Genomic DNA, 27,398 nt, shown 5'->3' on the forward strand with positions numbered 1-27,398 from the left:
AACCCAGATGTGCCGGACGTCTTCGGTCATCGTTAGCCTGTAAACCCAGCTGTGATCAGTCATGGTGACAACACCTGTGATAATGAGCAATAATAACACAGGTCCTTCCTCTAGGGATTAACAAAAAGCACTGATAATGTGAGTTCTAATCCACCAGGAAAAAAAAGTTTATTTCATCCGACCTTTCCCAAATTTGAGCTTTTTCTTATGAAGATTCTGGATATTTGTACCTCTTCGTGACTGTAAAAGGTACAGTATCTGTGGAGGGAGCATCACTGTTTGGTTAAAGTGACAGATGTCATGAGCAACCTTTGATAAAAGGTCATGAGGGAATATGGCTCAGCTGCAAAGGTTGTCTGGTGAACGCACTCCGAAGAAAAGGGGTCGGATTCAATGAAAACGGACCTTGAGGAGGAATGGACCCGATTCTAAACGCGGTGGATCTTAACAGACTGGAAGTCTTTCCTTTGGAGCCATTGTCAGGGTACGCTTGTCATCTTTAGCTCTGTTACTGCTCCGGCTCTTAGAATATAGTAGCTGTCATGAACAGCTCCACCTCTAGGGAGCGCTGTCTATCGGTATTTGACACATATCAGACAAAATGTCTTTAGTCTCCTGCAGCTCTGTGGAAACCTTCATCAGCTGCTCAGTGCAACACTGCCACCACGTGGACGCTCGCTGCTTTGCACCAGACGGGCCTCCTGCTGAAGAACAGATCACAGCTGACTGGATGATGAGGGGCAGTAATGACATTTTATTCTGTAAATCAAACAAGCTGATGGCAACAAATATCAACGTGATAGGCATTGAGCTCCCTGATCAGCTTTGACTGAATGTCACAGATTTTACACTCTTAAATGCTGAACAACTGGACTTCTTCTAACTCTGTGAGTCTCTGCGTTGTAGCCGGGAATGTGGATGAGATTGGTAAATCAAGAGCTTCAGACTCTTCAGCGCAAAGGTTGACTCTTAAATGGGATCAAGTACAGCATCGTTCTCTATGTATATGCATGATAAATAATGTTATTGTTGTCATCCCCAAGATGTGCCTCTAATGTGAAGATGTAAAGTGAGCTGAGTTGTTTTATTCATCACGACCAGTGATGTTTCACACACTTTACCCTAAAACGTGTCAGAAGGTGTTTCTGCACTGCGGCCATCTTGGATCTAATCTGACTTGACTTCAGAGATGTAAGAGTCATAGGCCTAAGGAATGTGATAAATTGCTGTTTTTCCTAAATGTGCAAGTAGAAACATAAGTTGTATGAATGCAGGTTCTGTATCGGGCTTTGTGCTTTCATGCTGTGAGACATATTTCCCTCCATCCGCTGATTAGTCTCTTCTCCTTCTCACCAGATCTCTCTTTCTTCTCTGTCCATCGTCGTTTGTCTTTGACTTTCTTCATTTACTCTCGAATGGATGAAATCACGTGTCCTCGCTGCTTCTCTCCGCCCACGAGCCTCCCGCGGCAGCCTGCGTTTGTCACGGAGGGGATTGAGTCCTGGAAGGTGTTGTCAAGACGACTGAGTTTCTAACGGTGAGTGTGATGACACCGCGGCAACCGGAGACTTCACTTTACCGGCGGTTCGTTCGTGGAGGAGGAGGAGGAGGAGGAGGAGGAGGTTTCACTGTGAAGGAGCTCCAGGCAACAAGCATCTCAACCACAGAAAGAACTGCGTGTCCACACAAGTTTGTTCACACTTTCTATGACGTCAATGTCAACGCATTATGAACATATACCGCCTCATAATCGGGTTATTGTACTCTATATCATAGTTATACGCACTCTACAATGTGAACATGCTCTATAACAATACTCATAGCTCACTGTGAAGCATTTTATAATGACTTATAAGGTCAAGAATCACAATACTTCTTAATTGCCGGTCTCTACAAGGGTCATAGTTCATTACAATTTCCATAGTATTGTTTTTACAATGCATAATAATCACGTTATGATGCATTATAATGTGATTATAAGTTACTTTAAATGGTCGGGTAAAGAAATATGAAATCTATGGAAGAACAACACACAAAGAATCGTAAAATCAACGTTTACTTAAAACAAACAATGACCACTGGAGTGTGTAATCACATTCTAATGCATCATAACGGCATTATAACGTATGATACAAAGATTAGAAGTAACAAAAATCAAATGAACGTTTATTTAAAAGCGAACAATGACCACTTATAGAATAAGTTATGATCACATTATAATGCATTATAACAGTGTTCATAATGAATTGATGATTTATTATAGTGCTATGACCAGCAATTGGAAAGTGTTATGATTATTGACCTTATAAGTCTAAAATGTTTTATTGTGAGTTGTGATTATTTTTGATAAAGCATTGTGGATATTTATGATTGCTTCCAGTGCGATAGGCAGATTATAATGCATAAAATATCAGCATAGTGAACAGTATGTATGTATTATAAGTATGTTTATTGGCGTCATACAAAGTGCTACCAAAAGTTTAAACCTGAGCTGACAGTTTGCTGACGTTGAGTTTATCCTCACTGACTCACTGCCGTGTGTTTGAACCCTCAAACATCATTAAAAACCCATTTTTATAAATTCCTCTTTGTCAGACTCCTGAATCTCTCCGAGAGGAACCGGATGGATTAGACCAGAAAATAGAAAAATGATAATCCCTCAATTGAATTTCATCCTCCTTTTCAAAAACACCTGATTATGTAAAGAGTTGCTTCGGATTGTATCCTCACAAATTACCCGGAGAATCACGTGTCAGAGAGATGATGGCGGTGCTGACGTTAGTTTCACAAGCAAATCAAACGCCCCACTTTGAGTCTGTTGTGAGCCTTAATTCTGTGGGAGGTGTGTGTGTGTGTGTGTGAGTGTGTGTGTGTGTGTGTGTGTGCGTGTGTGTGTGTGTGTGTGGTGTGTGTGTGTGTGTGTCAGGGGGCTTTATAAAAAGGTCTGGAGGTCGAACCTGAAGTCAGTTTAGTGTCTGATCATTAGAGGAGCTGCTGTCACCTACAAGGTCAATGTAAGTAGAGAGATCATAACTAAACGAGTGTGATTGTGATTTATGTTTGTTTAGTTTTTTTAGTTACTTCTGAAATCGGTGTTTTCTTATATTCTGTTAAGAGTTACTTCTGTAAATGTGGTGATTAATGTTCAACGTGTTTGTCTGTGAGGAACAAACTGCTTTCCAGGTCCTCCGGCGTTTAAGAAAATGATTCAACATGCAGTTTTTTCTGTGAACGGGTCACAAGCGGTAGACTTACAGATATTGGTAGATATCCCTTCTTTTCTCTCACATGAAGAGTTTTTAATGTGTTTCTTGCCGCTCTTTCTTCCAGAAGATGCAGACGTCACTCCGGCCGGTGCAGTGGCTCGCTGTCATGCTTCTCGTTGTCTTCACAACCAGCCAGTGTCAACAAAACGAGAGGTGAGACGCACGTTCCCGCCTAATTTTATCATTTTTAAGTGGTGCAAAGAACTGAATAATTTTGAACACCAAAATGTGAAGTAACTTAATAAAAGTAGCAGTGGGAAAATGTTTGATGTGCATCAGCTGGGGCTGAGAAGAATACTTTGAAATATACGGAGACACAGAATCACAGCAAAACAACAAAATATCTACGAAGAAAAAACTATTTCCTGCTCCTAAAAAGAAGCAAACCATCACAGCTTACCTCACTTGTGCTCCAGAATGACTCTGACGCTGGTTGAAAATATATTTTGCATTAAAGCATCTAGATTCAGTTTTGTTTGTGTGTAACTGAGAACATTAACAAAAGAAATTTTCTCCCTCATTAAATTATTTTTTGCACTGTTTATATTGTTTACAACACGTGTATGTAGACATTTTATTTATGTTGTTTGTCTGGTGCTGATACATATGCATACACCTATTTTCCCACTTACTTGTGTACATAATAGCTTTTAATTTCTATTTAACGACATTTAAAGAATAAAAGTGTGATGTCTGACCTGTACTGACGGTGCACCGGTCTCTGTCCTCCCTGCAGTCGCCGAGCTGTGACCGAACACCAGCTGATGCACGACCGCGGCCGGAACATCCAGAGTCTCAAGAGACTCATCTGGCTGTCCAGCGCCATCGAGGGTCTCCACACGGCCCAGACTCTGTCTCCTGATTTCAACCCGTCAAAGGTCCTGAACCTGGCTCTGAATCCAGCGCTGGTCCCTGCTGCTGGGAACCCCCAGCCCGACCGGGTGCAGAGCCTCCTGAGAGACTTCTTTAATCCCTACCTGACTCAAAAGCAAGACAGAGAGGCCTAACATCCCTTTAATGCACACACATGAAGCCTCTGTACACATACATATGATAAAAATAATGATTGGTGTCCATCGTTTGTCTTTAGACAACCTGTGAGCTGCAGACGTGTCCAAATATCTCCAAGAGTTTAAAATCAGATCAGTGTGAAGAGAATTATTTTAATTTGATGTGGTGTCATAATTGTTCGGCGTTAACCTCAATGTTAATATGGCACACTGATGATAATAACATTAAAACAAATGGCAATAATGGACAGCAATCTCTTAAAGTGTGAAACCAGCTTTCACCTTGATTAAAAAAGTACAAAATAACATTGCAGGTGTTTTCCATCTCAGCAACACACAATCTCGCAAGATCCTGTGTTCCCAAATGCTAATTGATTTTCTTTTAACTGTAAATATCTGATTTTACTTCAAAAAGAAATATAAATACACCATGCAAATATAACTCATTTTGCTTTCATGTGTGTGAATTAATATTAACATTAGTTGGGCACGTTGTCACTTTGCATGGCAGCCTTGGTGTGTGTGTATGTATGTGAAAGGGTGAATGTTGACATGAAGTGGAAAGCGCTTTGAGTGGTCAAGTACATTTACCATTACTACTTAGGAGACAGGAAGTGTAAACCATTTCAAACCATTGACAGCTTCTAATGTGTTCTCTTTTGTAAAAGTGTATTTTAGGTTCAAGGTGCAATTAAATAAATGTAAATACTGCATTTAACCGTACGTAACATGTTAGAACAGAAGCAGTGTGTACTAAAAGTAAAAAATAAAAAGTATGCAGTTTGAAACGCAGCTCGTGTCCCTGCCTTCACTCTTCAGCCTTTTCCATACCCGGGAGACAGAGCTGCTTAAAATCCTCTCAAGTGTGCGTTTGCTCAGCACAATCCCATGTGAAACAGCAATCAAGTGAATTATTTTATCTGTTGTAAAGCCACGTTTAAAGTAGTTTTCAATGTACTCACAATTCATTTATATGTTAAATGTAAGGTAGCCTGCCAAAGAGCTGCTTGACTGTTGTGTTTAAGTATCTTATAATTTCGACTTTCTATCTCATAATTTCAACTTTCTATCTCATAATTTCAACTTTCTATCTCAAAATTTCAACTTTCTATCTCATAATTGCGATTTACCATTTGGATATTTTTATTATCAAGTCTAACTTTTCATTTTTTTTATTGTTGTTTTTTTGTAATTTTGTTTATTTATTTTTTTGTCATTTTTTATATTTTTTTGCTGACTTTCTAACTCGTATTTTTATTATCTAACTCTTCATCTTTTTTGTTTTTATACATATTTTTATTTTTATTCAATTATTTATATGTAAATATTTTTTTTTGCTGCAGAAATGAGCTTCCAGTGCAAACTAAACTCACAAAAAAAAAGAAAAGGAAACTACGCGAGATTTACGTGATGGCTAACGTGAACGAACGTGAACTAGCTTGCTGTGACGACCACAGTGACAGTCACCGGGTCGCGGTGATCCACCTCCAGCTGCGAACGTCCCTGCGGTGGTCTAACTGTCATAGAGAGCGACTCTAAACACTATCCGCCCACAGAGGGGTCCTGTCTTCCGGATCCTCGAAGCGCCCTCTCACCCGCCCCCCTCGGAGTTGTCCGCGGCTCTCGTCCTTTAATCGGCCAGGTCAGTCGGTGTTACATCCGTCAGTTAACGTTAGCTGTCTTCGGAGTTAGCTAATCAAGCTAACTTAAAGTAGCCGCAATCACCAGGTGAGGTGGCAGGTACGCTCGGACTTCATCAATGTCTTTTAATGCGCGGTGGTATTTTCAGTCATTTGAATATGAAGAAGTGATAACAAGCCTAACGGCAAGCGAGTAGACTGGAAACGTCCACTCTTGACTGAAGTCTTCCGTAGCTACCAGCTAGCAGCTAATGCTAATCCTCAGCAGCAGCGGTACTGATGTGGAACTAGCATAGCTAGCATGCTAGCTAGCTGCGAGTATGCTATGTAGCATTAGCAGACCGCCGAGGCAGGTTGTTGTTTTGCAGTCGTCAGTAGCTCATGTTCTTGCTGATAGTCACAAGAAATAGTTTAGTAACACAGACGGGATTCCACGGAGTGAATCTTCCACACTGTCTTTGACTTGTTTAGCTCAGTTAGCTGATTGTAACCCTGTGAATGTCGGCATGTAACTGTGTGTTTGGTATTCATGTGTTCACAGATGTTTGTTGTCACGTGGTTGGTACTCTGCTGATATAATGAAGGGTACCATCAATAACACACGTGTGACAACAGTTCAAGGCATTTTATTACCCTTTTGGTTGGACTGTAACGAGTACATTTACTCAAGTACTGTACTTAAGTGTAGTTTGAAATACTTGTACTTTACTGGAGTATTTCTACAGTTCTTACTTTACTACATGTGTTTGATAACTTTAGTTAATTTGTAGATTCAGATTAATAACTCATAAACCTATGCAATATATGAGGTGTGATTATTATTGTATATAAACTTTGTTTTTGTCTAACATTGACCTAGTAGTAAAGGGCTGCTTATAAGAATTTATGCTATGTAAAAAGGGAAGTTATAATGTTTAATCTTCAGTCTACATCTTGGATTTAATGTTTTATTGCTATTTATTTATTTCTATGTGCATTCCTCTTTGAAAAGATTATTTTCGTACTTAATTGATTACATTACATCGACATAAGAATACGTCAATAATTATTATCAATATTTTAATATACATACATCCCCACTGTGGATCTTTAGCCCCTCCGGCAGGACAGTGGCAGAGGCAGAGGCAGAGCCATCGGGGACCAGAGCAGCAGGCAGCAGGGCTCCATGAGTGCGACGGGGCAGCAGCAGCAGCAAGGTGGGGGCCTGCGTTCTCGCCGAAGCCTCGTCCGGGACAAGGACCCCGGGCCGGGCATGGGCATGGAGGCGGCCTGCTGGCTGGCCCCCGGAGTGCTGCGCAGGCTGATCGAGCTGCCCGCACCCCCGCTGTCCCGACACCAGCTCAAGAGACTGGAGGAGCACAGGTAACACTCATCTGAGACAGACTGAAGTAAAGCCTGATGTGGAGTTATTTAATGTTATGTCCAGTGAGTTTATCTAGTTCTATGGTTTAGCAGCGGAATGTACGGAACTAATGAGCAACGCCCCGAGGTGAAGCAGTCTGATAGCGATGTGTTCAGTGTGCGTTGAGCTACGTCGTCTGTGGCTCTGCTGCGTGAAAGAGATGCTGTTGAAGCTCAAAGGGACAACGGCCGCTCCTGAGCGCGCCGAGTAACAGAAATGATTCAGAGCGCTGTTCTCCTGTGGGCTTTTGCTCAAGTGTAAATGTACAGGCTTCGACTTGCTGGGAGCGCGTTAACAAAACAACAACCAGGATTTACTTTTTGTTCTCATGCAAACTTAACTGTAACTTGCTACAACTTGTTAAGACAAAGTTCTCAGCTCGCTCTTTCAATTTCGATTTTCCAGCCCCAATGAAAGTCAACAACCGTCCCATTAATCATCACCCAGCCCTTTGTCGTGACTCCCATATTGTGCCGTCACCATCATTGTTTCTGGGAGGCAGGTAAACCTCCTGAGTGAAGTCAGCAGATCCTCACCTGACTGTTGTTGGTCCCTGCAGGTACAGCAGTGCTGGACGCTCCCTGCTGGAGCCGCTGATGCAGCGCTACTGGGAATGGTTGGTGGGACGAGTCCCTTCCTGGATCGCCCCCAACCTCATCACCATCATCGGCCTGGCCACCAACGTCTTCACCACCCTCGTGCTCATTTATTACTGTCCAACCGCCACTGAGCAGGTCAGTCATCACTCTGAAGCAACGTTCTAGAGCACGGCCTTCATGTTAAAACATATTTAACACGCTAGAGTTCATGTTTTCCTTCACTCAGAGAAGAAATTTAGATGAATTGATGAATAAGCTGTTTTTTTTGACACGGCATGAGCAGCAAGAGTATTGAGAATATAAATTTGCATTTATGGCAAATCAAAAGGAGATCATAAAACACGGAGGCTTCTTGTTCAAATACGATCACATATTAGGAAATTACAAAGGAGATGAAGGCCTGGTTTAAAACCAAACAAACTAAAGTGTGGGTTCGGGTTAGAGGTCAGTTTGAGATCCTCAGTTTGTCTGAGCAGGTGAAGGTGCTTCTGCCTCTACTGTCTGCAGGTATCCCAGTGTTGTTTATTGACGGTTTCTTTATAATTAGGGCCGTCGTTGCTCTGAGCTTCTTTCTGTACAGCTCAGCAGTCCGCTCGGGGCGTATCTGATTAATAATGGAGCAGTTCAGGGAAACGGATCTTGATCACAGCAAGAGACTCCTGATTATACAGACCACGGGTATTCAATTAAAAAAAGGTCCAGTTAGAGAGAAATGTTCTCATGCAAAGGTCACAGTAATGTCTAAGTTGCGCTCTGATTTAGTTCCATGTTGATCTCTGAAGATATGAGACGTACTGGTAGTGACACACGACATGAACTGTGATCTCTTTGTTTTGCTGAAGGCCTTTCTGGGTCACCTGACTTTAAAGAGATCTGATTCACTCGTGTTTCTGCTGCATACGACCGTGTTGTTCCAGGCTCCTCTCTGGGCGTACCTGCTGTGTGCCGTGGGTCTGTTCATCTACCAGTCATTGGACGCCATCGACGGGAAGCAGGCCAGACGCACCAATAGCAGCTCTCCGCTGGGGGAGCTGTTTGACCACGGCTGTGACTCCCTCTCCACGGGTCAGTTTCCTCACGTTTGACTCTGGTCCTCTGTGTCTCAGTGAATCTAAAGTCTTTTGTTTGTGTTTGTCTCTGCAGTGTTTGTGGTGTTGGGAACCAGCATAGCAGTGCAGATGGGCACCAACCCTGACTGGATGTTCTTCTGCTGCTTCGCTGGGATGTTCATGTTCTACTGTGCTCACTGGCAGACATACGTGTCAGGAACGCTGCGTTTCGGCATGTGAGTCGACGAAGCTGCTTGTTTTTCCTTTGTGTTTTGGTGCATAACAATCAAAATGAATGAAGAGTAAATACAAAAATAAAAGAGTAAGTACTGCAAAAGTCAAGAACCATGAAAATAGAATAAATAAAACATAACAATAAGAATATGTACAATATATCTGTTTTAAAATATTGATCATCCTTCTATCTGAATCATTGTTATTATACGTATGCATTGATTCATTCAGTCACTAAATATTCAAAAAGGCAAACAAGTATTTTGCCAAATTCAGTGACTCGTGTAAGTTTGAGTAAAACAGACTAGAAGCATGAAGTGCTGAAAAAAGGACATTAAATCATCGACTGGTCGTTAATCACCTCAACAAACAGACCTGCTGCATTCATGTTTTAGAGGTTTTCATTATTGAATCTGAAAACACATTTTGTTCACTTGATTTATTAAAGAGAGGATGATCTAGTTGCACTTCAGCGGTAGTGATTTCATTAGCGGTTACTAAGAGTTGATGTGTTCTGTGTGTAGATTTGACATGACAGAGGTGCAGATCTGTGTAGCAGGATTACAGATGCTCACAGCCACTGTGGGCCCCTGTCTGTGGAACATGACGGTAAACCTCCTGGCTGTTGCTGCATGGCTGCCTGCTGCCTGCTTCCACAATGGCCGCTGACCTCCGTGGAGTCACGTGTCTTAAAAACACGTTGAAGGGAACTAACTGTCCGCAAACTGCTCGATCTCGAAGCTCCCAATGTTTTACTGCAAATTCTAAAATGGATCTAATTTTACTTGATATTACTAAGTTAGACAAATGACAAACAACTCAGTACAGACTCAAGAAACGCTAAAGTAGGAATATGTATATTCAGATTCCTGAGAATACCTGAGAGATATTTCATTCCTCAATTTAACTACTCAATAAACCAGATCCAAGCTCTGATTAGTGACATTAAATACTACCTTATTTCTTACAATGTGAGCAGAAAATTGTATTAATTCCAAACGCCACCAAAACGAGGTCTGATGAGACACCTGCTGAATATTTCTAAGATGTTAGGGAATAAAAAACTTTCTCCAAATATAACATAAATCTTACATCTGAACCAAATATACTATTTCTCATTTCCTCTTGGAAGTTTTGTCTGGAATTTTTCACAAATTTCTGATGTTTTATTGAGACACTTCAATAAAACAAAAAAAGAATCAAAAGATGAATTGATAATGTAAATATTTGACAGTTGCAGCCGTAATAAACACAAATCCAGACAGTCTGTCTGAGAGCGAGGCGTTTAAATCTCACGTCTCTGTGGTTGGCTTGACCTAGCTTAGCACAACACGCTGTATCTCATTACAAAACGTCAGCGACTTCCTGGAGTCTCTGGTCATCAAAGAGAGGAGCCAGTGAAATAGAACTGACTGCATCTTCAATGCAGCTGCTTTCCTGTTGAATCCTCCGAATCAGACTTCCCCTGAGCTCCAGGTCCAGCGGCGTGTTGTGGAGGAAGGCCGCAGGACGACGGTGTGCTGCTGGTAGACGTCACTAATCCTCACTGTCCACTCTCTGCTTTCTCCTCCCACTCAGCATTGATGTGACTGAGGTGCAAATCTTCATTATAATCATGTATTTGCTGGCCGCCGTGGGAGGATCTGCTTTTTGGCAGTCACTGGTAATTGTGATCGGTTCTACTTCCTACAGATTTACACGAATGAGATTGATGATGAATTATGTAAAGACGTTTGTGTTATGTTGCGCTAACATTCTTGTTTTGACTGTTGTCGCTGTAATTGTTATCAGGAATACAAAGACTGTCTCGCTGGAAGTTTGATCAACGCGTCTTTTAATGTGAATGTTTCAGTTGTGTTGTTGCTTAATGTTCGTGTGTTTTTGTTAATGTCTTGATTGGTAGATTCCGATCCTAAATATCCAGATGAAAATGGTTCCGGCCATCTGCACTTTCTTGGGAGCCATCTTCTCCTGCACTAATTACTTCAGAGTTATTTTTACGGGAGGAGTGGGCAAAAACGGATCCACAACAGCAGTAAGTCTGGAAACTTCAAAGAACAGAGCGGTGTTCATCGGAGCATGTCGGAGGGTGGATATTGTTGTGTTTTTGGGGGTTTTTTTGCATGATAAATCAGAAAAGTAATGCTTCCAAGTTACTAACTACGTTTACGTGCTCAAAATATTTCCTTATTCCGAAAAAGACAAAATTCCAAGTAGCCTTGGTTGAAAAGCTAATACAATTAAATATATTCCGGTGCAGCCGTGAGAACACACCGTCCCTGTTTCATTCCTTCAACACCCTCTTCAATAGAAGGTGGGCGTTGAGATATGTGTGCATCTCCAAAAAACCTCTTGATATCCAAATCTTTCATAAGTTTTCAAAGTAGATGTGCTTCTTCTTCTGAGCAGACGTGTGGGCGTTCTCTTTTGGACGTTCATCTCTACTGACAGTTGGCTGGTTGGTTTGTGTTTAACGAGTTTTCAACGCACAGAGCCGACCGTTAACGGGCAGGAGGCTGTGAGGCACAAATTACTGTTAAAACAAACGATTGAGGCTCATCTTTTGAAGAATGCTCCTAAAACAGAATAATATCTGCATACCCCACATGTCAAATGCTCCACTCTGAATAAGGCCTAATTTGGAACATCCAAACACAATATTGTCTTTACATGACCCGGATCAAATTCAGAAAGTTGTAATATTTGTAATATTAGTTGAATATCCGTGTGCATGTAAACGTAGTCATTGTGAGATGTGTGCACATGCAGGCGGGTAGAAAACAAACCAGAATGACAAAGATTTGTTTTTTGTGCCGTAAACCTGCACACATTGCAAAAGTAATGGATGGAAATATTCTAGAACTAGAAAGGGAAACCGCCTCGTCAGATCGGAGTGAATAGTTATGTAGTGTAACAAAGAAACAGCAGGTGATGTCAGCCAGATAGAGCAACAGATACTTTATCAACAGGTAACTTTACTCGTACTGTTTCTCAAATCTGTTGTTTTCGTATCTTCCTTCAAAGATCTTGTAGCAATAACATTTTTCCAACTATACTATATGAATACTACATGAATACTATACCTTGAGTGTCCCGTCACACCTCCCTGCACACAGTTGTCAGAGCCGTTAGCAGGTTTCTCTCCATTTTATTCGCAGTACCGGTAGTTAACATTAATTGTTATTCATCCAAACTAAACATTTGAAATCATCTGGTTAAACATTTATAAGTATACTGCTGTACATTAACCATCTGTGTCTGTGTCCTCAGGGAACCAGCGTCCTCTCTCCAGTCTTACATATTGGTTCAGTTATAATTTTGGCGATGATGATATACAAGAAGTCTGCTGTCCAGCTCTTCGAGAAACATCCGTGTCTGTATATCCTGGCGTTTGGCTGCGTCTCCGCCAAAATCACCAATAAATTAGTTGTAAGTCAAACCGACTTCTTCCTCTGTGTCGGACATGATGCTGTGGTCACTGATGGAATAATCTAAAAATCATTTGGTACTGCCTGAAGTGACACGGTAGCTGCTTTATCCTGGAGGACTGGTGTTCATGAGTAAAATATGAAAACGTTGAGGATCATGTTGTGTTTAATGTGCAGACTTTATATAAGAAGTGGAAGTAGTCACCGTAGATAGCGGCTTTTCATGTGTTTGTACAGACAGATAAAGCCATTATATTTTTTAACTTCAACGTCAGCAGACGTTTTACTTCCCGGCCATTAAAGCTGTTTTCTTTTCTTCTGTCTGTCCTCAGGTGGCACATATGACAAAAAGTGAGATGCATCTCCACGATTTAGCCTTCCTGGGACCAGGACTCCTGTTCCTGGATCAGTATTTCAATAGTTTTATTGACGAGTACCTGGTGCTGTGGATTGCATTGGTAAGTACACAGATGATGCTGGCATTGGGTACATTACTATAAAGTAATATAGTTGTATCATAAGTGTGTAATCGTTGGTTTGATGCCTTTTCATTATTTAAAGCTCAGAAAAATCAACCTCATTCTGGAAATACAGTGCGCTGTGTAATATTCGCAGTAATATAAAAGTATTTAGGACAAAAACAACAAATATTGATGTGTGAATTAATCGCACGAAAAAATGGCCTTTAGTCCAAATTCTGAAATATATAGTTGAGCGATATTATGACACTAAATTCTGAGCTACTGAGTAAAACAAAGCCCAGCGTATGAAATACTAAGTTGTGATTTTGTAAGTAAAATGGTGAATGTGATGAGACGATGAGTCCCTTTCTAGCGCGTTTCCTCGGCGTGTGCAGAGCTCCTGTTTGACGACCGTTTTTCTCCTCCCGCAGATCATTTCCTTCTTCGACTTGGTGCGTTACTGTGTCAGTGTTTGCAACCAGATTGCCTGCCATCTTCACATTTTTGTTTTCAAAATCAAGCCTTGTTCATTGCTCAGTTCATCTCCTCACTGAGGACACGCCGGCCATGACTGACTCTGCCCCCCCCCCCCCTCTCTTTAGTTGCACTCATCTGTTCTCCCCTCTGTTTTCCACGTAGAGATTCAGGGGATGACATAATGTTAAAAAAGTATGTGCTTCTGCCAACTGAATGTGTGGACAACTAATATAAATTGAGAAACCGGAGTATTACTGTCGTTGTTTCTTTTTCACCAGTGCAGAACTTGAATTTGTAACCAGCTTCATTTTCTGAATTCTCCTTCTGAGAAACTCTGAGTATGTGAGGAGAGCACAGGTGCTACTCGCTATGTTCAAGGAGAGAAACGTCGATGTGTTCACAACCGTTTGCGTGCAAAGAAAATGTAAAAAGGAAGCGAATCAAACTCTTTGCTTATCATGAATATAATTTTTGTAATATTTGCATAACTTTACCTTTTTGCTATTGTAAATACCAAACTGTTACAGATGTCTGTGCTTTTCTTTTAAGTTAAAAAAAATCCTGCTTTGACACGTTTGTAAACCTTCATGTATATGATTTTATAACAACTTTATCTCCTGCACATTAATACGAAACTGCAACTGTTCAGCAAAAAAAAAAAGGTTTTGGAGGAAACTCATTGTCGACAAAAACGATGTTGTTGATCAAACCTGTGAAATATTCACTGCCAATGTTTTTCATTTCGATTGTCAAATGAAACCACTTGTTTGTTTTCGTCACTTTTCTCCACGTAGGGGTTTTTCTGTTTACTGTCGCGTCTGTTATTTTCTAATATACGATTAAGACGCGTCTTAACATGCACTAGAGGGAAAGACTCGACAGTCTCGGTCAGATTAATTTCACACATCTAACAAAACCTCAGCGTTCGGCTCACTGGCAGTCAGATGCAGCTCGCTGGTACGAAGGCTCACGTCACATTTTACCACATTGTGCAGTTGATCGGTACAAAATTCAACATGTTGAACACTTATTTTGTCACTCGGCTTTCTGTCGCGTCTGCAACTTGTATTATGATTCTATATTTTACTTAGTCAACAAATCCCACGAAAAGACCAAAACCCACAATGTGTTCGTCTCACCTCACAACAATGTAGTTATTCAGTAATGTCCTAAAGCCGCTGGTCACTGCAGAGTCTTATCAAACTGTGTGTGTGTTCATGTTAATGAAAGAACTCATTGCAACAGTGACACTCATTGATGAGTTGTCATGGTATTTGTTGACAATAAGAAACATTATCACCAGACTTTACCTTTTTAAATGAACGCCGACCTGCCGCCATGACTGTTATTTATGTCCATTAATAACACAACCCGGTCGACGTTGTTTCCTCCAAAAACAACACACTGCACCTGGTGAAGCAGAACATGTGTAGGAGATGAGGTCACATGATGACATCACATTTTTTAAAGTGGCGATAACGAGAATCTGATTTTATTTTTTGTCCCTGACAGTTAATAATAACCTGTTTTATTTGAAGTGGCTGCTGCTCACTCCGCCTCCAACATGATCTCGTACTGTTAGCTAGCACATCGCTGCTTCTGAAGACAACTTGTATTAATGTGGAGAACATGTTTGTTCATAACAGAGACGAGTTTATTGCTTTTGCATTTTGTGCCGGTTTGTTTAATATGTTCAAGGTCGAAGATGTGTTGACCGTAGTCATTATCGACTAAGCTTCAGTGTGGAGTTCAGGTTCATGGTGGTTTAGTCGTAAACCAGTTATCTTCCACACAAGTGTTTATTAAGAGGCTGTTCACTCAAATCACACAAAACATTTGTTCATTCATGCCTTGTGGTATCTTAAGGATGGAATATTACAGAAATATTAAGACTATTATGAGATTTATACAATAAAGATGTAATATTCTGAGAAAAAAGGTTGTATGTCATTAAAATAAAGCCGCAGTTCTGATTTAACAAATAGTCATGCATATAAAGTTGGATTTATAAAGAAAAAGGTTTTAATGAAAATAAAGTGAGAAGAATGTAAAATATCAGTTGTTTCTGAAAGGCTTAGCGTTACTGCTATTGGTGAAAAATACATTTATTGTTTCAACAATGAAGACAGTATTTTGAAGAAGTTTTGAATATAAGATTGAAGTAGTTATATTCCAAATAATAATACACAAATAAGAGCAGCACCTGAGTAAATGTACTTTCCACCACTGTTCATGACCATAAACTTTATTTTTTTACAAAATATTGACTTTTTAAAATTCTATTTGGGTTCTATATGTAGCCTCTAGTAGGTATCCTGAGATCAACATAATAGCGTTAAATAATGGTTAACACTTGATGTGATCTTCCTCTCGCCTTCTGCAGTGTCAACTGAGGACACATTTATTTCCGGTTTGTAGGTCAGATTTGCCTTTGAGGCAGAACTCGGGACACCCAACAGCCAAGCCTTTATTTTGACTGGTTGACCGGCGCATGCGCACTTCGCCTTTTCTTGACTGAACGAATACAACCGTTCTGTAGGCAACTTTTTAAACTTGATTTATTTAATGGAAGTGTTTGCACACGACCCTCTGGAGTAAACCGACGGTTCGTGACATTTTTTGACCCGAGATCTGAAACACCAGAGTCCGGTTTTGGAAATAAGTGATTAAAGGAAGCAGGAGGACTCTAAAAACGTGAGTGTTACATGTTCAGTTGTAGTTACAGTGCGGCGGGTTCACGTGATGTTATTTAGTCAGTATAGCAGCACATAAAACGGTAAAATACAGCGTCAATATTACGTCTTGTGCTATTTAACGTAGCTAGCGTTAGCCACCAGCTAGCTGCTTCTTTGTGGTGTTAATACACGTATTGATCCGTCATTTGTTCACCAGTTATCTTAGCTTAACGCTAATGTAATTGTACTATTTGTTGTATACCTGTGCATATATTTTAAATGTATTTTCTCCAGTGGTTGAGTGGGAGACAAGCAAACTTCTAGAAAAAGCGTTAAATTCACATTTCTTTAATGGAGTTTGGTGTGTGAGAGACTTCCTCATCGACAACAACAGTGAAACAGCTCATTTTACTGACTGTTTCACTTCCTCAGTGAGAACACTTCTCTGAACAGATGTTCACATTGTAAAGTTACTCCAATAATTGTATTACTTTTAGTTAGCTGTACATTGTCCCAGGGGAAGCTTCCTTTTAGGTTAATTTAAGATGAATTTAGCCTCTGTCAAAGTCTGACTCAGTCTCTTATTAATGGTGGTGTTATAGTTTATGTTCTGTGACTAATCAGGATATTAATTCTGCAGACTGTTTTTGTCAATTAATTAACTAATTGTTTTGTTTAATAAATGTAAGAAAATAGTAAAACATCAGTTTCCAACAGTCCAGATGTCCAGATGTTTTGTCCAACAAACAGTTTAAAACCCAAAGAGATTCTCTCCACAGCAAAACATTAAAATATACATTAACGTCAGCATCGACAATCAAAAGATCTTTAATTTGGGAATTTAGTTTTTATATTTGTGGCATGCGCTCAAGACGACAATGAGGAGGAGGAGGATGGTGATTGTGATGATGGCTGCTGTGTATAACAATGTGTGTGTCACTGTTTGTGTGTTGTGGACAGGCCATAGTGAACCACCACCACCAACACACACACACGCACACAGGAAGGAGACCATGTGGTGGTTCCAGCAGGGTCTGTGCTTCCTGCCTGCAGCGCTGGTCGTCTGGACGGCGGCGTCCTTCATCTTCGCTTACATCACAGCGGTGGTGCTGAGACACGTGGATCCTCTGGTGCCTTACATCAGGTCTGAGTCTCACACACACACACACACACACACACACACACACACACACACACACACACACACACACACACACACACATTACACACATGTAGAATTGATTAGCTAATTTGTGATATTACATTTATTTTTTCTTTTCAATGTTTCCACGAGAATGCAGCTGAAAGTCGGGCTGCAGCAAATTACAATTTTATTTTTAATTTAGTAATTCTCCAATTGTGTAAATTAATTACCAGGCCATTTGTTTAGTCAAACAAAATATAGAAAATAGTTAAAAATCCACTGTTGCCATGCCTCTCAATCTTTCAGGTCTCTTTATTTGGTGACTGATGCCAATACATGAGCTTCAGTAATCAACCGATACACCTTTTATCCAGATCTTACATTTTTGATGATGAACTTTTTTTTTTACCATTAAAGTTATCCTTAAACTATTTTTGAATGAACTTTGTTTTGTGTTGCAGCGACACAGGAACGATGGCACCAGAGAGGTGTGTGTTCGGCATCATGCTGGATGTGTCTGCTTTTTTAGGTAAAACACACACACACACAGGCACTCTCTCGCTCTGGGATGATATGTCCGTGTCCTCCAAATTACAGGCAGTGAATATCTGAGGCTGTCGATAAAAGATTATTTAATCAATAATTTATATTAAAGGAGACCAGTCAATATAAATAGTGTATTTCATGGAGAACTGTAACTAGATTCATAAATACATTTTCTAAATCAGGGAAAAATAATGACATTTAATCTTTGTTAATGTTACTTTAAGTAGCTTTTTCCTCTGGGCCGAGAGAGAGAGAGAATTATTGTGTGTGTGTGTGTGTGTGTGTGTGTGTGTGTGTGTGTGTGTGTGTGTGTGTGTGTGTGTGTGTGTGTGTGTGTGTGTGTGCAGGTATGGCCACAGTGTACGTGCGGTACAAACAGGTGGAGGCTCTGACGGGTGAAGGCGAGCTCAAGCTGAACAGACTGAACCGCTTCGGGCTGCTGCTCGGCCTGATCAGCTCCTTCGGGATGGCCGTGGTCGCCAATTTCCAGGTGAGCGCTGCTGATCAGTTCACACCTGTGCAGTGTGTGTGAAGTGTTGAGCGTGTCAGCAGTGAATCTGTGTGTGTGTGAGTGCAGAAGACCACGCTGTTCTCCATGCACCTGGTGGGGGCGGTGCTGACCTTCGGGGTGGGGGCTCTCTACATCCTGGTCCAGACGCTGCTGTCGCTCCACATGCAGCCTCACGTCCACAGCAGGACCACCTACCTGCTGCGGCTCGGCATCGGGATCTGGACTGTGGGCAGCAGCATCAGCAGTATCCTTCAACACAGGGACGGTCGGTCCAGAGCTGCTGTCCAAACCTGAGAGGTTCTTGCATATAGAAGTTCAGGTTAAGGGAAGCTCAGAGTTACGGGTCCTTGAGTTTGACAAATAAATATCACAGCAGCGAAACATGCATGTTGTATATTCTGAATCAGAATATCATCCGCATATTTAAACACACGTGCGTTGTATTAACGTTGTGCGTTGTATGAACGGCGTGGGTTGTATTAACGTGTGTTGGAGCAGCGCTCTGTGGTCCTCAACAGCTTCCTCTCAGTGTTCGTGTCATCGGTCATCATGTACGCCAGTCTGCCCGGAGTGGACGTCCCTCAGAAACTGCACTGGACTCCTGGAGAGACGGTCAGTTGTGCAGCATTAGAGCTGGATTTCATTTTTTTTTAGTACTCTTGCTGATATGATATCCACGTTTGACATGTTTCTAACTTCTCAGATGTTTTCTAAACTCAAGCAGCTACACAAGAACATGATCTAAATAACAATAATTACACATTTTGGTTGGTAACGCAGCTCTTTAGCAGCATTACATTGATGTTAGTTTGTCTTTTTTCAGGGTTACACGGCTCACATTATCAGCACCGTGTCTGAATGGTCTCTGGCCTTCTCCTTCATCAGCTTCTTCCTCACCTACATCAGAGATTTTCAGGTACTATATTCAGTTAAGCAACACATTTTATGAGTTTTCTCAAAACTTTAACGCATTGTTGTCGCGTATTAAAGAGAAAAGTAGCGTCATGCTCGGTTACGTCTGATTATTTTTTATTGTGTTTATAGAAATATAATTCATGGTGTTGAGGGAGGGAACACACCCATCACACGTATGTTTAACTTTGAACAGACACAGGCTAGCAGTTTCCCTCCGCTTCCAGTCTTTATGCTAAGCTACTTAACGCATGGACATGAGATTAATATTCATTTATCTCATTATCTGAAACAGAGAGAATAAGATTTCCTAAAAATGTTGAGCTGTCCCTTTTTAAGGTCTTATTAAAGATCTGTGTTGACAAATGGAGAACATGTCTTCACTTTTTATGTTCTCTCTCTTTCTTTCTTTCTTTTATGAAGAAAATAACTTTGCGAGCAGAAGCACATTTGCAGAGCAGCCACCTGTACGACGCCTGGCCACACGGGGGCGCCGCAGCGCCGCATCTCAAACACGACGCCTCCGAGTCGTCTCCGCTGCTGGCCGGAGGAACGTGACCGGCTGCACAGCTGCTTTTAACTTTCTCTAATCATGTTTAAATGATCAGTACACCCAAAAAACATGTCCTCCCTTCACCGTTACTGGTTTCTGTCTCGTCACATAGTTTGGAGAGATTTCTGCCGCCAAAACAAAACAGGTTAATTTAGTCATACATTATTTACGAATAAAATATAGTTTTTAAATGTAGTTGTGGCAGCATTTAAACATGACAAATAAAATCGGAACTATCAGACTGAGGAGATAAGAGTTCTGCAGGAATGAGTCCTAAAAGATCAAATAAGCTCTGTGGTTCACCCAAGCCGAAGAGATTTTAACGCTTTGTTCTACAATATAAAATGAGTCGGCAGTCTCGGGAATTTTGAAGCTTGTAAGTGTCTTAAAAAAGGCGTTTGCTCATGAGACAGCTGTTTGTTTACAGGCTAACGTTAGCTTTCTACTTCTACCGATTGCATTGAAAGTTGTTTATTTGGGAATATTAACTTGCTTTCAGAGCTGATTTTCTGTGTAATCTGAAATCCAATCGAAAAATCCTGTTTGCTTTTTGTTGAGGGAACCAGTGTGATGCTATCTTCTGGCTCATCCTGCAGCACTCTGTACAAGGAGAATAGGGGGATTGTTTTGTGTATTTTGGGTGAAATTACCCTTTTAACCCAAATATGAGGCTTTTCCCTCAAACTGCAACAGTCTCTCTCTGTCACTTATACATTTTGTATTACTGTTTAAAATGCTCCCACTGCACTTAACTCAGTCATAAGTTATACCTGAATGATGTAAAGGCCAGATGCATATTCCAGATGCCTTCCTTCATAATCCTTAAAGTACTGGATTTGCTTCCTGTAGTTGTCGCTGCTTTGCAGGTTTACAAGTCTGATAAATACCAGATTGTGGTAACAAGTGCTGCAGTGTGCCACCGGAATAATGGTCAAAAACTCCACACGGTACCTTCTCTAAATTACATCAATACATTTATAAACTTAACAATTAATTAATTATAGTTTAAAAAGTGTAATTACTGACTGATAACATATCGACCGTATTTAATCACAAGCAAACCTTCATAACTTCTAAAGTTTCCAGTGTTGGTACATTATTCATGTTAAGACGAATAAAGATTCATGTCATGTAACTGTCACGTTTGTCATTACTTTTTAATTATTGAAGCTGCACTAATCAATGTTTGATATTCTGAATGATTGAACTGAGATTTAGGTTGAAGTTGATTTACTCGCCGCTCCGACATGTTCCAGGTTCTTCTGCCATCAGGTCGTCAGCTGTTCTCTGATCAGCTGCTTCCAACAGGTCTGACTTAAACAACGCGACACACATTCTGATCCGTTTGTGACATAAATGTCTGTCTAATTACAAAATGTCAAACAAAGCATTCAGCGTCCTGTTTATTTACCTTCAACCTGTGGGCTTGTTTATGATTTAGAAATAAGCCAAATTATATTAATTATTCTTACAGATGAAGAGCTGAAGCTGCAGGTGTGTCTTCATAAATACAGGTGGTAAACGTCCAGCAAGTCCAGACACCGAAATATCAATCGAAAGTTCCCAGAATGCACTGCAAAAAGGAGTGAATGCTCATTGACTGACTGGATGAACGAATCAGCTCTAAATATAGTTTGGTTCATAAGTTGATTAAATGCAAGAAGACTTTGCACCTCGTGAACTTCTGCTTGTATCTCTTCAGCCTCATATCATGTCAGCTGTTTTCTGTTTGGAAGGGAGCTGAACTTTAAAGTTTGACATGTGGATTGAAGAAAAGTAAGACTTGTTATTCCTTGAAGTCGACTTAAATAAACCTGTAAAGCTGCAAACATTTCACTGCGTTTGTCCCTATATTTAATCTCGCCTACGAAGCCTCTGATCGACTACTTTCTTTTGAACGAGGAAATGAGCACAACCCCAGAGACTCGGAGGTCTGGAGCCGGCCGAACAATCAACAGTGTTCCGGTACCTTCTGAAAGACACACCCGGAGGTTTGATGAATAGTTTTTAATTGCTAGAGATCTGCTTGAAGCTATGGCACGAGCACAGCACATCCAGGACATCGAAGCTGCTGCAGAGTTTAAATTACACAAGAACAAAGTCAATCGACTCATTTCTCAGTCCTCGAAACCTGCTGGAGATCCCTTTGTTTCAAACTGAAGTCATGTGTGCACTGGTTTCCAGTTGTTTGAGGAGCGCTGGGAGGATCGTTTCTGACGGACGGCAGCGTCAGAAAAAAGAAAAAAAGGCCGGAGGGTTGTAAGGCATCAGTGGGCGGGGCCACAGAAAGGCCGGCAAGCTCCGAAATTCTACATTCACAGCCGACCTGCACGTCCTGAACTCTCCTCCTGAAGTTCAAAAGGCCGATCCGTCACAGATGATGTTCTGGCCTCGGCCCGGGAACAGCTCCATCTGCCAGTACCGAGTGTCAGCGTAGACTACAGGAGGTTTAAAGAGAACAACCGTCAACTTACTTTACTTATTGGGGAATATATTGAGATGTTTTTCAGTTGTATAAAAATCTCTTTGATACGGAGTCCAAAGATATTTTTCTATTCTGTGGAAACCAGACCAAAGTGTATTTGCACATTGTGAAGTTGTCTTTGTCGAGTTAAATGCGTTTGTGGATTAAGAGCGGGTGAAGCCGTTGTTACCCATGTCTCCGGGCATCAGCCACAGGTTGAAGGAGCTGCAGTGTTTCTGGCAGCGTTGAACGGGCAGAACTCGAACCGTTGGAAGCCCCTCACCCACCACCAGCCAGCCAAACACCCCGACGCCCTGAAACACAGGACAGCGAGGCACGAGTTAGAGCCGAGGGTTCATCTGAGGAGAGCGATAGATTGTTAAAGGGTTATTGTTTTACATTTTCCTGAAAAAGAAATCCCTTTCAATCATCACTCATAACCTACTAGAGGTGTGTGTTGGTGTCTGAGACTTTTTTCTTTTGCTGTGTTTGGGACGTTTCGGAGCATCAGCAAAGAGCTCTCATTCACTAGTCGTCAAATACCACCGTTGACCCGCCCCCTTCCTTCCCCATTCTGATACCAGTGCGTTAAAAACAAAACAATTTAATTGTGTCATAATTCCATCACTAATATCTATTTTATATTGCAGTGAAAACTATATATAGATATATATATAGATCTATATATAGATAGATAGATATAGATAGATATAGATAGATATATATAGATAGATATAGATAGATATATATAGATATAGATATATAGATCTCACCTGCTGCTAACAGCTAACTAACTCGCCTGCCGATTTCAACATGGATGTTTCTGTTTACAATGTAGCATTAACAGTTTGCATGAGACTGTTGAACCAGAGGTGTGTAGTGCTATCAGATCAGTATATAGACTCGGTTACTCGCTGATACCCGATCTGACTTTCAGTAACATTAACTCTGTATTGCTGCTTACTCTCTCCGTGTGGAGACGTCTGAACTCACTTTACTCTGGGAGTTTGTGCTGTGGGTGACCAGGCAGCGCTGCACGATGGTCCCGGCGCTGTCCAGCAGGGGGCAGAGCTCCGCCTTCGGGAAGAGCCACCTCAACACCTTCTCCCTGGTCCCAGAGCTGAACCTCCTGCACCACCAACACAACACCAGTCATTATATACATCTTTTGCATCTACTACTGATTTTCCTGAAATATTGTCCCAGTGTGATTGTGATGCAGGTCTGGGTTCCTCAGAACCGAAGTGGACCAGTGAAGACCTCCACCTTGAACAGAAACATGTACCAGAGCAGAGTGAAGTTGGCGGGTCCTTGAGGGAGGCCCAGATAATGGTTCGGCAGACCGTCGCCCTCCTCCAGCAGAATGGACATGGAGCCTGAATGGGCCAAGTAAAGCTCCTCAAGCTGCTGCCGCTGCACACTGAGGGACTCCCCACCCTGCAGAGACCAGTACGGGCAATGAGAAACCAGCAATAACAACAGGAATGGTTAGATGGGGGGGGGGGGGGGGGCATTTATCACACATTGCTGCTCATCACAATAACCCAGAGCGAAGAGATTTCAAACTTTCAAGTCAAGACCTTGAGCAAAACGAGCTGCGGCCCCCGCCGTAGCGCCACCGTCCCTCTGAGGCTCTCCGGGACCTCCAGTACCGAGGAGATCTCTGCACAGGCCGAACAGTTGACCAGATTCTGCCTGAGAGAGCCGGCACTCCACCATTCATGGAAACCTGCAGCACACACTCATGTAAACAAACCCTTTAGATACCTCATTAAAAACTGTGTTTGTGTGTGTTCATGCTTCAGACCTTGCAGGTTGTACTTCTTGGCGATGGGCAGGGACAGCAGGCGGACGTGGCTGAGGGGGGACGACCAGTTGTAACAGCCCAGGTTGACCAGACCCAGCTGGGGGCCGCTCTGAGGGTACGTGAAGGCCAGCACCACCACCAGCAGGAAGCCCACTGCCACCACGAACTGCAGAGACAAACAGGGGACGTCAGACGCTGACGGCTGTGTCCGACCTCAAAGCATAAATAAACCGGTATGCTCCGTGTACAACACAACAGGCAAATGATTTATTTTACAGCAAGAAAGAAATCTGTATTTTCTAGTTGGATCTGTATCAGTTTTCTCATAGCTCTAGTGGCATCTCCTGTCCATATTGTCCGTCACATGATCGCTTCCTGTCACGATTTTGAGCCAAATGTGAGGCTTCAGCAGCCAATCAGATCATCCAAAATAACACTCATTTTAGTTGGTAATCACTGTACAGTTGTATTGCTTAGCTACAGCGGATGAATAGTACTACAAAGAGTATTTCAACAGTGCAAACACAAAGAAGAACTTCGTACCAAAGTCTCATATGGGTACACTAAAAAAAACTAAAACCTGAAGAAGAATTTAACAACAATAAAGGCATAAAACGCAACTAAATCCTCATATGTACTTTTACGTGATTAAGGCACAGTGCTATTTACCTTAATGGTGGCTCTCAGGATGGGGAACTGTGGCGGCTCTCTCCGGGGCTCGTTGGTCTCCAGCACCTGCTTGATGAACCTCTCGATCTCCCTCTCCGACATGCCGTAGCGGTAGCCAGACTGCCGGAGGATGTCAATGCTCTCCGACAGCTTGTCGTAGATGCACGGCTCGCTCGTTGTCGTTCCCATGATGACAGCGGTGGTGGCGGCGGCCTCTCCGTCAAACGCGTGGATCTTCGGCTGCTGCGGTCTCCAGGAGCATGGTGTCGCCTATGAAGTCAAAAACCAGCTAGCGATCATAACTTACATGATTTATAAGGCTTGATTATCATGTAATGTTATTTTATTATATGCAATCTAAACGTGGTTCTCTCTAGTGTGGAGACAATACGCATCACGCAAGAGGCACTCATACAAACAGGAAGTGCTGGACGATATGGAGAAATCAAAAGTCACGATTTTAGGGTTGATCATTGGTGCTTTTAAAAATCACTTGATGAGTAATGTGGATATAATGACAAAGTGGGAAATGGAAAATAATATAACAGCTCGAACAGTCTGGTAAGTTCAGAAAGTTACATCACTCAACTGTAATCCAGCCTTTAAAACCAACGTTATGTACTCCACGACAGTTAACGTTACATTCCACCACTGGGTAGCACACTACGTGCAATCAGTCCGGCTGCTGCGTTTAAAACAATCAGACATATGCAATGTCACGACAAAGTCATCGCCTACAACAGAACGATGTCACGATCACTACAGGCGATGTATGTGGTTGTAAATGCCACAGAGCTGATTAACTGACAGTTGGTACGCTGACATGTTAGCTTGTTAGCTTTGAACAACACTCACAGTTTACGTCCTTTAAAATAAAACTATACGAGCGTGAAAGCCTCACCTTAAAGGGACATCCACCGTCTTTTCTTTCTCACGTTAACTTCGAAAATAAATGTATTTTGTAAAATAAACTGGCTTGCTAATTAAGGGGCATGGCTACCACAAACAAACAGCCCGGATGCAGATGCTAATTCTTTCTTCTTCTTCGTTGGTGTTTCATTTGACGGTTGGCAAAGAGGCGCGTTACCGCCACCACCTGGACTGGAGCGCATGTGCAGGAGATTATGCTGGAAAATAACTAAATACATGAATGAAATACTTTTTTTGTGTAGTTTCTTTTCGCTTAATACGTTTCTCCTTAAAACTGCTGTGTTGTTATACATTATTTCTTGCAGCAAAAACGTGTCTTAGGAATATAAATTGTCTTCCAGTTTCATTATCATCCCAATACTCCTGCCTTACTGGTTGTGATAGTGTCCTAATGGATGCCTTGGCTTCAGATTTGAGTAACGCAGCTTGTAGGTCTGCATGCTCAACAAGCTGAAAGTGTGTTTGGCCATAATATCCACCTGGAAAAAACCCAAAGGAAGCATTTGGCCATTTCCTTAATCTCCATCCTGTACATTATAAGGAGTATTTCATTTATAATATCAGTTCTAAATGATCCACTGCAGGGCCAAACATATTGACAAATAGATATTCTCATAAATGGTCCGATACTCTTTTCTTAATTTGTGATCCTCTCACTGGGATATAAACTGCTGCACCTGCACACCTTGCACCAAGACCTTTGGAGACTGCAAATATAAACACAGAGTCTGTGCACCAAAGACTTTCTCTTGCCTGTTTTTCATCTCCTGCTGTGAATTGAACCTCCTGAGGTTTGATTCTGCTGCTGACATGTAAACTACAAGCAAATATAGTCAAAGACACATCTCATGAGAGCCCTTTATATATGTGAAGAGATGCTCTACCTGCTTCCCACTCCTGTTCTGAGGAGCAGCAAAGTACATTGATGACCTTTTTCACAAATGCACGGCTACAGTTTTCTTCTACTTTTGGGGTTATAATGGCAGATGGCAACATTAAATTTAATGTAGGTGCAGAGATTAACTGTGCGCTCCATTATTCATACTACCATACTATTAAGTATGCCAGAAAAATATTTAGTATGTCCCAATACATAGTATGTATGTACCAGGATGTTCTATAACATAAGGTTGCTTTTTGTAGAATGCAAGCCAGCCTGTTTTTCTGGCTATTTTGACCCACAATCCTTTGCACAGCAGTTATATATGCAAGAAAGTCAAAGTTCAAGGTGCAATGTTATCACGAACTAGGTTGTCCAAAATTAATGCAAACTGCACCCAACATTACGTACTTTGTAAGGGCAGCTGCAGTAAGCAAATGACTATTTGTGCTATGTTATATACAAATTAATATATTGTATTATTTTGCAGATTCTGATTAATAATACAAAATATGATCAACAAATAAATGAGCATGCATTATGATCGATGAAGATTCACAAGCTACCCAAGCTGATAAAATACAATAAGTAGTTATTGATATACTTCTTCTTCTTCACTGGATACATGTACGTTTTCAAAGGTTGACAGTTGGTTTGAAATAAATTGCATCTGAATTATAGAGTGAGTTTGTGGAGGAACACATGACATGTTACATAATACAATTGAAAAGCAGTGTAACT

At 41.4% G+C, this 27,398-nt stretch overlaps 4 protein-coding genes across 7 annotated transcripts; 3 read left to right on the plus strand and 1 right to left on the minus strand.

Annotated features, from left to right (window-relative positions):
• Positions 1–3,333: 3,333 nt before the first annotated feature.
• pth4 (parathyroid hormone 4) lies at positions 3,334–4,273 on the plus strand (the record flags this gene model as incomplete). The annotated part of the gene is made up of 2 exons (XM_079265939.1): positions 3,334–3,419; positions 4,003–4,273. The coding sequence occupies 2 exons, from the start codon at positions 3,334–3,336 to the stop codon at positions 4,271–4,273; spliced, it is 357 nt and encodes a 118-aa protein (XP_079122065.1).
• A 1,465-nt stretch (positions 4,274–5,738) lies between these two features.
• cept1b (choline/ethanolamine phosphotransferase 1b) lies at positions 5,739–15,567 on the plus strand. 4 transcript variants are annotated; one of them, XM_079296082.1, is made up of 10 exons: positions 5,739–5,918; positions 7,010–7,278; positions 7,878–8,052; positions 8,835–8,982; positions 9,061–9,202; positions 9,725–9,809; positions 11,104–11,235; positions 12,471–12,629; positions 12,961–13,086; positions 13,521–15,567. In XM_079296082.1, exons 2-10 carry the CDS (start codon positions 7,082–7,084, stop codon positions 13,641–13,643), a joined length of 1,287 nt encoding a protein of 428 aa, XP_079152208.1. In that variant the 5' UTR covers positions 5,739–5,918; positions 7,010–7,081; the 3' UTR covers positions 13,644–15,567. The 4 variants fall into 4 exon arrangements, with proteins under 4 accessions (XP_079152208.1, XP_079152205.1, XP_079152206.1 ...); XM_079296079.1 differs by lacking the exon at positions 9,725–9,809 and adding an exon at positions 10,779–10,863 and having other exon boundaries at positions 13,521–15,565; XM_079296080.1 differs by lacking the exons at positions 5,739–5,918; positions 9,725–9,809 and adding exons at positions 5,936–6,016; positions 10,779–10,863 and having other exon boundaries at positions 13,521–15,566.
• A 519-nt stretch (positions 15,568–16,086) lies between these two features.
• On the plus strand, positions 16,087–21,227 carry LOC306797708 (DNA damage-regulated autophagy modulator protein 2-like). The gene is made up of 8 exons (XM_079297099.1): positions 16,087–16,260; positions 17,202–17,385; positions 17,847–17,914; positions 18,279–18,421; positions 18,509–18,686; positions 18,972–19,054; positions 19,266–19,358; positions 19,778–21,227. Exons 2-8 carry the CDS (start codon positions 17,255–17,257, stop codon positions 19,910–19,912), a joined length of 831 nt encoding a protein of 276 aa, XP_079153225.1. The 5' UTR covers positions 16,087–16,260; positions 17,202–17,254; the 3' UTR covers positions 19,913–21,227.
• A 422-nt stretch (positions 21,228–21,649) lies between these two features.
• Positions 21,650–25,889, minus strand: cUnh6orf89 (chromosome Un C6orf89 homolog). The gene is made up of 8 exons (XM_079296947.1): positions 25,749–25,889; positions 24,848–25,117; positions 24,179–24,344; positions 23,952–24,100; positions 23,657–23,808; positions 23,365–23,500; positions 22,562–22,685; positions 21,650–22,345 (listed from the first exon to the last, which is right to left on the minus strand). The coding sequence occupies exons 2-8, from the start codon at positions 25,034–25,036 to the stop codon at positions 22,263–22,265; spliced, it is 999 nt and encodes a 332-aa protein (XP_079153073.1). The 5' UTR covers positions 25,037–25,117; positions 25,749–25,889; the 3' UTR covers positions 21,650–22,262.
• Positions 25,890–27,398: the final 1,509 nt, after the last annotated feature.

Source organism: Melanostigma gelatinosum, assembly GCF_949748355.1.
Source record: "Melanostigma gelatinosum genome assembly, chromosome: 3".
NCBI lineage: Eukaryota > Metazoa > Chordata > Actinopteri > Perciformes > Zoarcidae > Melanostigma > Melanostigma gelatinosum.

Bases quoted from the DNA above. Each gene is read 5' to 3' on its own strand.
- cept1b (XM_079296082.1), top strand. From the start codon at position 7,082: ATGAGTGCGACGGGGCAGCAGCAGCAGCAAGGTGGGGGCCTGCGTTCT. The intron at 12,630-12,960 runs GTAAGTCAAACC...GTCTGTCCTCAG, and splicing joins AAATCACCAATAAATTAGTT to GTGGCACATATGACAAAAAG. The intron at 13,087-13,520 runs GTAAGTACACAG...CTCCTCCCGCAG, and splicing joins TGGTGCTGTGGATTGCATTG to ATCATTTCCTTCTTCGACTT.
- LOC306797708 (XM_079297099.1), top strand. From the start codon at position 17,255: ATGTGGTGGTTCCAGCAGGGTCTGTGCTTCCTGCCTGCAGCGCTGGTC. The intron at 17,386-17,846 runs GTCTGAGTCTCA...TTTGTGTTGCAG, and splicing joins CCTCTGGTGCCTTACATCAG to CGACACAGGAACGATGGCAC. The intron at 18,422-18,508 runs GTGAGCGCTGCT...GTGTGAGTGCAG, and splicing joins CCGTGGTCGCCAATTTCCAG to AAGACCACGCTGTTCTCCAT.
- cUnh6orf89 (XM_079296947.1), bottom strand. From the start codon at position 25,036: ATGGGAACGACAACGAGCGAGCCGTGCATCTACGACAAGCTGTCGGAG. The intron at 24,101-24,178 runs GTCTGAAGCATG...TGTGTGCTGCAG, and splicing joins CAAGAAGTACAACCTGCAAG to GTTTCCATGAATGGTGGAGT. The intron at 22,686-23,364 runs GTGAGTTCAGAC...CCTGTGTTTCAG, and splicing joins GCACAAACTCCCAGAGTAAA to GGCGTCGGGGTGTTTGGCTG.